Source organism: Pan troglodytes, chromosome 10 (assembly GCF_028858775.2).
Source record: "Pan troglodytes isolate AG18354 chromosome 10, NHGRI_mPanTro3-v2.0_pri, whole genome shotgun sequence".
NCBI classification, from domain to species: domain Eukaryota; kingdom Metazoa; phylum Chordata; class Mammalia; order Primates; family Hominidae; genus Pan; species Pan troglodytes.
Window position 1 is genome coordinate 111,114,046 of NC_072408.2, and position 12,077 is coordinate 111,126,122.

General features: G+C 40.1%; 1 protein-coding gene across 1 annotated transcript in view; it reads left to right on the forward strand.

Moving 5' to 3' along the window:
* The window catches only part of TXNRD1 (thioredoxin reductase 1), a 62,275-nt gene that overhangs the window by 16,748 nt on the left and 33,450 nt on the right, over positions 1-12,077 (forward strand). The window contains exons 3-4 of the mRNA NM_001122669.2: positions 7,616-7,738; positions 9,587-9,659. Of these exons, the coding sequence (NP_001116141.1) occupies positions 7,652-7,738; positions 9,587-9,659 (160 nt within the window). The 5' untranslated portion in view covers positions 7,616-7,651. The remainder of the gene's footprint in view (positions 1-7,615; positions 7,739-9,586; positions 9,660-12,077) is intronic.

The following is a 12,077-nucleotide window of genomic DNA, read 5'->3' on the forward strand; positions in this document are numbered from 1 at the left end:
TCCCGCGGAGCGTGCTGGGGGCGGGTCGCGCCGGGCCGGGCCGCTAGTGCGCATGGGCGGGCGTCCTCGGCTCTAACTGCCGCCAGTTTCCACACGCCGGGAGGGCCGTTACCTCAGAGATACCCGTGGCCGGCATGTTGGTTGAAAAAGCTTCCCGGAAGGGAGACGAAGAGAAAGGAGAGGAGCAGCTCGTGATCATCCCCGGTAGCGAGTACGCGGCGAAGTAGGCGGCGGCGGAGGGAGCGCCGATGAAGATGGATGTGTCAGTGAGGGCCGCGGGCTGCTCCGACGACCTCAGCTCTGGGGAGGCCGACATAGACCCAAAGCTCCTGGAGCTCACCGCTGACGAGGAGAAGTGCCGCAGCATCCGCAGGCAGTACCGGCAGCTCATGTACTGCGTGCGGCAGAACCGGGAGGACATCGTGAGCTCGGCGAACAACTCCTTAACCGAGGCCCTGGAGGAAGCCAACGTCCTCTTTGATGGCGTGAGCCGAACCAGAGAAGCAGCCCTCGACGCCCGGTTTCTTGTTATGGCTTCTGATTTGGGTAAAGAAAAGGCAAAGCAGTTAAACTCAGATATGAACTTCTTTAATCAGTTAGCATTTTGTGACTTTCTGTTTCTGTTCGTGGGTCTGAATTGGATGGAAGGCGATCCTGACAAGTTGAGTGATTGTGATGATAGCATAGCTCTTTCCTTCTGGAAGGCAATAGAAAAGGAAGCAACATCCTGGATGGTAAAAGCTGAGACATTCCATTTTGTTTTTGGTTCATTCAAGCTAGAACGTACTGCACCAAAGACCCGACTTGAACACCAGAAAAAAGTTCGCAAGATGGAAGAAAATGGCAACATGCCTACAAAGTTGCGGAAGTTGGACCTGAGTAGTTATCCAGAATCGACAGAAAAAAACGTAGAAAGGATTTTGGGATTGTTGCAAACCTACTTTCGAAAGTGTCCTGATACTCCTGTGTCCTATTTTGAGTTTGTGGTTGATCCAAACTCTTTTTCTCGTACTGTGGAGAATATATTTTATGTTTCTTTTATGGTAAGAGATGGTTTTGCAAGAATAAGGCTTGATGAAGACAGGCTGCCAATATTAGAGCCGATGAATGTTAACCAAATGGGTGAGGGAAATGATTCCAGTTGCCATGGCAGGAAACAGGGAGTTATATCTTTGACTTTACAGGAGTGGAAAAACATTGTGGCAGCTTTTGAAATTTCTGAGGCTATGATTACATACTCCTCATACTAAAGATTTCTTAGTATAGGATCCTTTTTGTGTTTTTTTCTGAAGTTATCTCAGATGGAGAGTAAAATGTAAACTGAAGCACATATTGTATCTCTTGTAAAGTGAAAAAGTATTTTCAAGAACATCAGACATTGTTTTACTGTGCAGCATATTTTTCTTAGTAATTTATAAGGTCATGATCTTCTGTTATTAAAACAAATTCACTGGCATATTTATGGGAGCGTTTTATTGAATGCCCTTTAAGACTATTAATAAAAACAAGTTTTGGATACCAAATTAAGGGATATTTGATAATTTGCAAAACATAATAATTTACGAAAATCAGTGATGATGGTCTGTGATGCGTTGCTTTCTCTGTCAATAGGGAACCAAGAGAATCCCAGAAAGGGTTCCTAACCAGGTTGGGGAAAGAGTGGGTAAAAAACAAAAGTTAAAAAAAAAACCTGTCTGTAAGGCAGTGAATATGCAACATTAAGACTAAAAAAGTCATTGCAAAGAAGACTTAGGATTTATGAGTGAGTATCCATATTCTAAACAATTTCTGTTATTGTACTCAGCAAAAGTAGTGTCTCTGCTGTAGTAGTTGAGGTATCAGCTAAGGATGAAAGGTGAGTAGAAACACGAAGAAGGAAAAGGCATTCTAGGCAAGAGAATAGCAAGGTCAAATGCATGGAATTGTTAGAAGTTAGGCACGAGAGGACCATTAGATTTATGGAAAAACTATTATATTTGATAAGCTGGGCAACAATTGAATAACTTCATCTATTAGTATCCTGAGAAGATGTTTTTGTCAAACTATTATACATTGAACACAAAATCTTGCTATCCAGTTGTAGTTTTTATCTACTGAATTTCTTCTCTGGCCCCTAGTGTCCCTTTGTGGTCTTTGCTAGTACATAGAATGTCCTTCACAATCTACGCTTTTTCATCATGTAACAACTTTGAATATTTGTCCCACTTTAATTTTGCATTTCTATCTTTTTTTTCCCCCTCGAGACAGAGTATCACTCTTGCCCAGGCTGGGGTGCAGTGGTGCAATCTCGGCCCACTGCAACCTCTGCCTGCGGGGTTCAGGCTATTCTTGTGCCTCAGCCTCCCAAGTAGCCGGGATTACAGGTGTGTGCCATCACACCCAGCAAATACTTGTATTTTTAGTAGGAACAGAGTTTCGCCACGGTAGCCAGGCTGGTCTCGAACACCTGGCCCCAAGTGATCCACCCGCCTCGGCCTCCCAAAGTGCTGGGATTACAAGTGTGAGCCAAATTTTGCATTTCTTAATAGGGCTTTAAATGCCAGGAAACTGACCCTGCTGAAACTAAAACATGTTAGTTTATCTGGATGTTCTTCACTTAGTGTAAAGCCATAAAGGCTTTTTTCTTTCCGTTGCATAAATTACAACCTTATTTGGAGATTATTGCCAAAAGTTTGGGTCATTAAGAAAACAACTTGAGAAGGTGCAGTAAGCATGCCCATAAGCTTTCTTCCCCTTGATCCCTATAGGAGCTTAATTTTTGGTAGTCGTGGAATTTTGCCATTAAACAATACTTTGGCAAATGTTTAGGTATCTGTTATGCATAGCAGTGGCAAACTTTCCTAGTAAGTCTAGTGGTACAGGAAAGGGAAATCCAAAGACTCAACAAATGACACCAAGACTGAGAGGAAGGATTTTTCATGTATGGAGATGAGGTTCTTCACCAATAATAGAGTAGAGGTTTTAGCAAAAATAGAACTTTCTCATGAAACTTGGCAAATTATTTTCTAAATTTAGTTACTCCTTTCACATATGAAAGAGCGCTGACCCTTGCTAGTGTCTAGTATCCTTTGATTTATAGTAGCAGTCATGGAAGCACCATTTGATCTCACTCATCCTCATTTCCAGCATGTCTCTACCAACCAAGTTCCTTGGGTTTTGCAGAGATCTGCTGTTGGAAGAAAAAGTACTCTTAATGACAGCAAAAAGATCCCGCCCCAGTACTTTACTGACATTCAGTTGCTCTGTTGAATGTCTCATGTCTTTACTAGGAGTATTTGACAGTGATGATTTAAAAGCATTAATAGAGAATCTGGAGGCTTAGGAGAGGTAATTTTTTTGGTCTTCTCTAAAGTTAATAGCTGTTAAAATATAAAGTTGACCACTTCTGTTTCTATTTTTAGTGGTTGGCATGACACCAACCAGTAAAATGATGAGGAGGATGGATTGCCTCATCATTTTTGAAATTTTGAAATTAAAGTGACTGCTTACCTTGAAGAAAAAAGGAGATTAAAAATTTATAGAGTTTAAGAATCAAACTGCAAATCTGCTTGTTTCTTGCTAATACGTTTGTATACTGAATAGAAATAACATTATGCTTGTCTGTCTATATACTGGATCAAGATTTGTTAGGAAGAGGGCATTTCAAAATAGTGGAGATTGACGCAGGGAAGCTCAGCGGAGGACACCAGTGTAAATACATTCCAGCACTTCTTGACTTAGTTCCAGGCAATTTCCCTTCTTCAGGAGATGGAGAATTAGTAACTTAAAGGGATTAATTCCTACCAGCCACTATGCTAACATGCATTATCTTTCTTAAACTCAGCCATTTGATGAGGTCAGGAACCTGTTAGCTTCGTTAAGGATTAGGTGATTGGTCGAAGTCACCTGGCCTTGTGAGTGGTAGAGCAAGTATTTCAACGCAGGTTATTTCTGCATCAGAGCCATCTATAATGGTAGGGGAAATAAAAGTACAAATCTGGCAAAGGATAGAAACTATGTTTAGGGGAAAAGTCAGGATTGCTTATTCCGATTTTAAAAGACTGCCACAGTTGAATTGCTTTCTGTTTTGTGCCCTTTTTGGGGGAGCCTGGAGCAGTGTTTTACTAGGAGTGGGTCTGGGGAAAGGGATTACTATGACAGGCAGGTGGATGAAAGGGAAGACTATCTAATGTGTAAGCCTTGCCAACAAGTGACAATTGCCTGCAGGTCATCTCATATTCTATAGCATTGGTTCTCAAAGTGTATGAGGCCCTTTTGGCATACTTTAAGGTCAGAATTATTTTCATAATAGTAAGATGCTGTTTGCCCTTTTCTTTCTTTTTTTTTTTTTTTTTTTTTTTGAGATGGAGTCTCACTCTGTAGCCCAGGCTGGAGTGCAGTGGCATGATCTTGGCTCACTGTGAGCTCCACCTCCCGGGTTCACGCCATTCTCCTGCCTCAGCCTCTCGAGTAGCTGGGACTACAGGCGCCTGCCACCACGCCCAGCTAATTTTTTATATTTGTAGTAGAGACGGGGTTTCACCGTGTTAGCCAGGATGGTCTCCATCTCCAGACCTCATGATCCACCCGCCTTGGCCTCTCAAAGTGCTGGGATTACAGGCGTGAGTCACCATGCCTGGCTGCCCTTTTCACTCTTAATTCTCTTGCATGTAAACTGTGAAGTTTTCCAGAGGTTATATGACAGGTGATGTGGCAACAGATTGAATGGAGAAACAGATATGAGCTGTCTTTTGTTGTCAGACATTAAAGAGAATCGCAAAGATACAAAACAGTGCCATTCTTCTAATTAAAAAATTTTGTAAAATAAAAATACGTTAACATTTAATAAATATATTATTTTTAATTTGTTAATGAATATTTTAAGTTTCTTCTTAGTTTTAATTTCTAATATAGAAAATAGATAAAACCCACATTAACAAGCTCTTTGGAGTCTCAATTTTAAAGCTCTGTTTAAGATTGTAAAGGAGTCCTGAGATGAAAGAGTTTGAGAACCTCTGTAGCAGCCACCACAGTCAGCGGACATAATTTCTAGCAGTTGTAGTTGGAGGAGGATGGGGGAATTTTTCTCCTTTCCTTATCCCGTCTCTGTGCTACCTTCTACTGTTTGGGGGAGCTGTTTTCTACTGTCTGTCTTATTTATATTTCAGGTGAAGTACCACTTACATGGAACTGAATGATAGCACTTTCAATTTTAAGTTTGGTTAAAATTTTAAAAACAATGTTTCTTTTTTTTTTTTTTTTTTGAGACGGAGTCTTGCTCTGTCACCCAGGCTGGAGTGCAGTGGCATGATCTTGGCTCACTGCAATCTCCGCCTCCTGGGTTCAAGCAGTTCTCCTGCCTCAGCCTCCCGAATAGCTGGGACTACAGGTGCAGGCCTCCACGCCCGGCTAATTTTTTTTGTATTTTAGTAGAGACGGGGTTTCACCGTGTTGCCCAGGCTGATTGTGAACTCCTGAGCTCAGGCAGCCCGCCCGCTTCGGCCTCCCAAAGTGCTGGGATTACAGGCATGAGCCACCTCACTCAGTCTCATAATGTTTCATTCTAAGGTCAACTGAATGCTTCAATTGCCTGTGTCTTGCCAATTGGTAAATTTTACCTACAGTGCTTAAAAATGGTGAGGTTCATTCAGAGCTTTTTTGGTAAAATCTGTGCACTGGTTGATACAATTTGACTTTAAGCTTGAACCAGGAGAAGCCAGGTTACATACAGAATTTCAGTAAGGAACAGATTGTAAACATTGGTGAAGGGAATATGTGACTTTTCAGCATGAGGATACATTTTCTGGTATTTGTTCTAGTAGGTATGTTGGAGGAGGGGGATTCCTAGAACCATGGTTTTCATTTAGACAGCCAGTTATTGTGTTCTGTCACCATCTTTGCTAATTTCATGCAGATAAAATGAGGTTGAGATAAAAAATGATTGTATGTTATTTTTCCAGCAGAACATCTAACTGGATTTATTAGTTAACTCTTAAACCAGGAAGTCATGCTCTTTGAGACCGAGTAGGGAGTCACACTAGTTACTTGAAGCATAATTGATCCTTTGATCGAATGGCTATTATTACCAAATTGTTTTTCCCCCACAGTGCTTTGTATTGAAGGAGGAACCTTGGCCATAATGCCAGTTGATGACTACTGGCTGTGTTTACCAGCCTCTTGTGCTAGGCCTTTTGTGCAGACTGTCAGGGTGGTGCAGTCTTGCCCCCACTGTTGCTGGTTTCCAGATGTTCTCCCTTCAGTCCCTGAGCCACTACGTATGCCCGCCATGCTGCCAACAGGTAGCCACAGTGCTGTGCTTCCTCCTTCACATTGCTCCACCGCACCCCCTTCCACATCCCAAGAACCTTCTTCTTCCGCTGACCCCAAGCTCTGCCTTTCACTCCCTACATCTGATGGTAGGCAAGAGAGAAATGTGCAGTTTGGGCTGGTAAGTTTGGGGGCTTTTTTTGTTATTAAAGTTAGGCTTTTTGTTTGTTTGTTTTTTAAAATGAGATGGAGTCTCACTCTGTGAGACTCCCAGGCTGGAGTGCAGTGGCGCAATCTTGGCTCACTGCAACGTCTGCCTCCCGGGTTCAAGCGCTTCTCCTGCCTCAGCCTCCGGAGTAGCTGAGATTACAGGCACCCGCCACTACACCTGGCTAATTTTTGTATTTTTAGTAGAGACAGGGTTCACCCCGTTGGCCAGGCTGATCTCAAACTCCTGACTTCAAGTGATCCTCCCGCCTTGGCCTCCCAAAGTGCTGGGATTACAGGTGTGAGCCACTGTGCCTGGCCTACTTGATTTTTTGAAAACATTTTATTGTGCTTGTTAACAACTTTCTCAGTCATTATCTCTTGTTAACATAGACTTTTATTTTAGTAAGCGATAATATTAAATATATCACCAAAATATTGTATTAAACGAATATGAAATACAATTAATGTGTATCAGAATTATATTAGTGGAATGAAATGATTTTTTAAAAATTAAGTCTAACACCTAAATTATAAAAGTCTGTTACTTGCTAAGTATATGGAAAGTAAATATTAAATATGGGAGACTTCATGCATATGCAAATTAAAGGAATGAGCTTTGCAGAGTTGTGCCTATTTAAAATATCCTACAAAAGCAGCAACTTTCACGTTTAACTTTTCATGCAGGTCAGTATCAATTGACAGTTTTGTTCTGAATTTTTAGATGTTATGCCCCAGCCAAACAGTATAGAAATGTCTTAAATAAATATTTGGCTGGTCTTTTAAAATTGTTATATTGAGATTAAGCTATGCCCATATTTACCAAGCCCCTATCTTTAAAACCTAGTTTAAAAATTCTAGGAAAAAAAGGCTAATGATTAAACCTGATTTAGACCTAAGTTGGTTTACTTATGTAGAGGTACTATACGAACACTTCAAAGTAGTTAGCAGTGACCGTCTTTGGGGTTAATAAACTAAGATAAAGCAAGCAGTTCACAACTTTAAGGAAGGTTGAATATTTCCATCTGTATGCTGTAATTAAACAACATCTTCCCTTTGAAAATTCCTTTTGTTTTTCTTTAAGAAAAGATTTTCTTACAAAGCTTTTTGGACATTGCTGATTTTAAGTTAAATTATTTTCTCTTCTGTTATTTTTCTTTAGGCTTATCAGGAGGGCAGACTTCAGAAGCTACTAAAAATGAACGGCCCTGAAGATCTTCCCGAGTCCTATGACTATGACCTTATCATCATTGGAGGTGGCTCAGGAGGTCTGGCAGCTGCTAAGGCAAGGCTCCTTGTGTTGTCTGTTGTCTGGGTGGTGATTAGAATATTAACATCCCTGACAGGGTTCTCTCCTCTCTCTGTGGAATTTATTTGATCCACTCCTGTGACATTTTGCACATTAACTTGGGCAGGACATGGACATCGTAAGGGACCACTTTATAAATCATTTTTCCTGATTAAAATATACATTCCTTATATTAAAGTATAGGGCCCAGTATTTTGGAACATGTTTCCGTTCACTTTAAGTTTAATTGATTTTTCAGAGATAATAAGGGTGTTGTGCCTGGTGTGGTGACTCACGCCTGTAATCCCAGCACTTTGGGAGTCCGAGGTGGGCGGATCACCTGAGGTCAGGAGTTCAAGACCAGCCTGGCCAATGTGGTGAAACTCCATCTCTACTAAAAATACAAAAATTAGCCAGGCGTGGTGGTGGGCACCTGTAATCCCAGTTACTTGGGAGGCTGAGGCAGGAGAATGGCTTGAACCTTGGAGGCCGAGTTTGCAGTGAGCTGAGATTGCACCATTGCACTCCAGCCTGGTCAACAGGAGCAAAACTCTGTCTTAAAAAAAAAAAAAAAATATATATATATATATATATATATATATATATATACACACACACACACACACACATATATATGGGTATTGTGTGGAAATGGTCTGAAATTAAGCAAATATGTTTCTTAGTTAATATTTCTTAGTTAATATTTGTCTTTTTCACTTGAATGATTTCCCTGTTCATAACCCCTTCTCTCCAATATAAAAAAAGATGGGGAGCAATTGGGTTTCTTAAACCCATTTATTAAAAATGATTTGCTTTTTGTGTATGTGAGGTTATCTAATAACCACTAACTCTGTGGTCTGAGGGTGATTGGGAAGAGGATGTATAAATGAAGAAGGTTAGCAGTGAGGCTCCTGGTTCTGAATCAAGATAAATTTCCCATGTGAGGACCCCTTGGGCCTGTCATCCTTACCCAACAGGTTCCTTTAAAAGATGAAGTGGTTATAATTCCCTAAGGTATAGCTTGTGCTGAATCAGTAATGGGTAGAAGCTGCCCAAATACTGCACACCAGTGTGTAGCATGAAGCAATGCTTTACTGAAAGTAATTGAGGAATAATACCTGATGTATTTTACTCCAGTGGTGGTGTGTTTGAAAGACGTGTAGACTCAGTCTTTTCAAATAACCTTTGGAGGTCTAGTTGCCAATATTCAAAGCTTATTCTCTGAGAATGATAAAAGATATTCTGCAAAACAAACTTCTAACTCTTGTTTCCCTCCCTAAAAATATATTTGGAAATATCATAGATGTTGTCAACTTTTTCATGAGCGCCTCATGTGAAAATTTTAGGAAATCTTGTAATACAGAAGAAAAACTTCTTCAGTATTCTGCCTTAGAAACCAAATTAGATTAAACTTTAAAATGATTTTTAAAATATCACCTTATAGGATACAGGTTGCATTAAGGGCTGTAGACTATCAGTAAACCTGCTTTTTCAGCTACTTGGCAACTTGCTTGGAAATGGCCACTTTCTTTTTTCAGGTTATTGCTGAATCTGTTATTGTTTGAGTGGAATTATGTGAGAGAAGTCTAAGGTTTCCAGCTGATTCTAACAATTTTACTACTCTATTCTGCATAATTTTAAAATCTACTCTCAGAACTATCTGAATATCTGTTAATTTTTATCCTGGAGTTTAACTAATCATCATGGTGTGTGAAGTACCCAGGTATTAATTATTCGTTATGCTTTAAGCTCTATAGCTTAAAAAAAAATCATGGATTTTTAACAGCCCATTTCCAATCTGTCATGTAAACCTTTCCAACTCACTTTAATAATTTTATTTTCCAGGAGGCAGCCCAATATGGCAAGAAGGTGATGGTCCTGGACTTTGTCACTCCCACCCCTCTTGGAACTAGATGGGGTAAGCTTTTAAGATACTCTAGAAGTGACGTTGCTGAAGTAGTTTTCCCCTGGCAATAATCTAACTGGTTCCTAAAGCCTAATTTAAAAAATCAAAAACTAAGTTAAAGAAAAACCAGCCCCAAAACATATATATCTTTTATTTGAGCCAAGTTAAAATGGATCAGGTTAAATGCTAAAAATTTAGGTTCTTTGGCACAGAGTCAAGAAGTAAGAACCCTGTCTACAAGCTATGATTTAAAGGTAAATATTTGAGTAATCTAGCATATATAGGGGCTTAATAACTGAAAATTTAAACTTTTCATATGTGGATTTGTTTTAAATCTACCTCCTACATTCAACAAGAGTTGGAATCAGATACCCTACTGTATAGCCCTTGCTGCTTCTGAGTCTTGATGAATTATATGTTCATAATATTTACTGAACATTTATTATGAACCAAGGCAGTGACGATATAGCAGCAAACTTGGCATATTCAAAGTTCATGCCCTTGTGAAGCTTATATTCTAAGTGGGGAGACAAAAGATACCTAAGAACTTTAGGAGTTGTGGTAAGCGGTATTGAAAAAATTAATATAGTGGCATAGAGAGGAAGTGGATAAAGGAGAATTTAACTTCGAGAAGATTATCAAGGAAGACATCTGAAGAGGTGACATTTAGAAGAGGCCAAAGAATGAGAATGAGCCAGCTGTCAAAAGGTGAGGCAGAACCTTCCAGGCCGCTTCTCTTTCTTTGAGGATAGCACATACAAAGGCCCTGAGGTAGGTAAAAGTCCTTCATGGTTGTGGCATGGATAATGGGAGCTGGAGGTGGTAGTGTGAGATGAGACCAGAGAGGAAGGCAGGTGTCACTATTGAGGGCTTTGTAGGCCAAGATGAGGAATTTGGACTAATCAAAGCATATAATTTGGACTAAATTGGACTAATCAGAGCATATAAATGAGCCTTTGAAGACTCTAAGGCAGGGGAGCCATGTGATAATATAAGATTTTTTAAAGATTACTTGGCTGCTTGCATTAGAAGGAACCAAGAAGCAGGAAGTCCAGATAAGGCGATGTCACAATTTCTGATTCATCCATTCAGCAGATATTTAATGTGTCAATCTGTGTCAGACACTGCTCTTGGTACTAGGTATATCCCTTCTGACCTGTGGAGCATATACTCCAGAGTGACAACTGGTAGCATTCTACTCAGAGGACTTACTTTGAGCTGTGAAGTCTGTTGCCATCTTTCACTCTTACTTATGTCATTTTGGTCACCTGCATGTGTTTTGTTCTAATGGAAACAAGCTGTCACCATATTCTTTAAGCTTAGGGATACTAAACCTATTTTTAGGGAGCAAGGGAAGTCATGCATCCTTTAAAAAACCAAGTGAATGCTGTAGGCCACCTCCTTAAAAAAATGCACATATACACCAAAATTTTTTTCTTTTTTTTTTTCTTTCTTTTTTTTTTTTTTTTTTTGAGATGGAGTCTCACTCTGTCGCCCGGGCTGGAGTGCAGTGGCGCTATCTCGGCTCACTGCAACCTCCACCTCCTGGGTACAAGCAGTTCTCCTGCCTCAGCCTCCTGAGTAGCTGGGATTACAGACACGTACCACCATGCCCAGCTAATTTTTTGTACTTTTAGTAGAGACAGGGTTTCACCATGTTGGCCAGGCTGGTCTCGAACTCCTGACCTCAAATGATCCACCCGCCTCGGCCTCCCAAAGTGCTGGGATTACAGGCGTGAGCCACCACGCCCAGTCAATATACACCAAATTTTATATGCAGTTTAAGACCCACTGCACTCTAATCATCCCCAGCATAGCAACCCCTTTATCAGTTACCTCTGCATAGATTCAATGGCAAGTGCAGATGCTGCTTGAATTACAATGGGGGACTACATCCTGATAAAATCCTTTGTAAGTTGAAAACAAGTCGAAAATGCATTTAATACACCTAACCTCCCGAACATCATAGCTTAGCCTAGTCTACCTTAAACATGCTCCGAAAACTTACATTAACCTACAGTTGGGCAAAATCATCTAACACAAAGCCTATTTTATAATAAAGTGTTGAATATCTCACATAATTTACTGAATACTGAACTGAAAGTGAAACACAGTATGGGTGTATGGGTATCAACATAAAGAGAAAAATCGTAAGTCGGGTCGTCTGTATAGGGTTGTGTACATAGTAAGATTTCAATTTCTGGCATCTTTATCAGCAGTCAGTTAATTTTGTATCTTTGAAGTATACGGAAATTGTGGAAATCTGCCCCTCTTTTTGTTTTGTTTTAGGATGATGTTACCGTGTTTGGTATGTAAGGGTCTCTGAACTTACGAATGTTGTAAGAGTTAGGAATAAACTTTATTACTGACCACATTAAGCAAATATAATACAATATTTCTTAGAGTTGTAATAATTGTTGACTTTGTTCT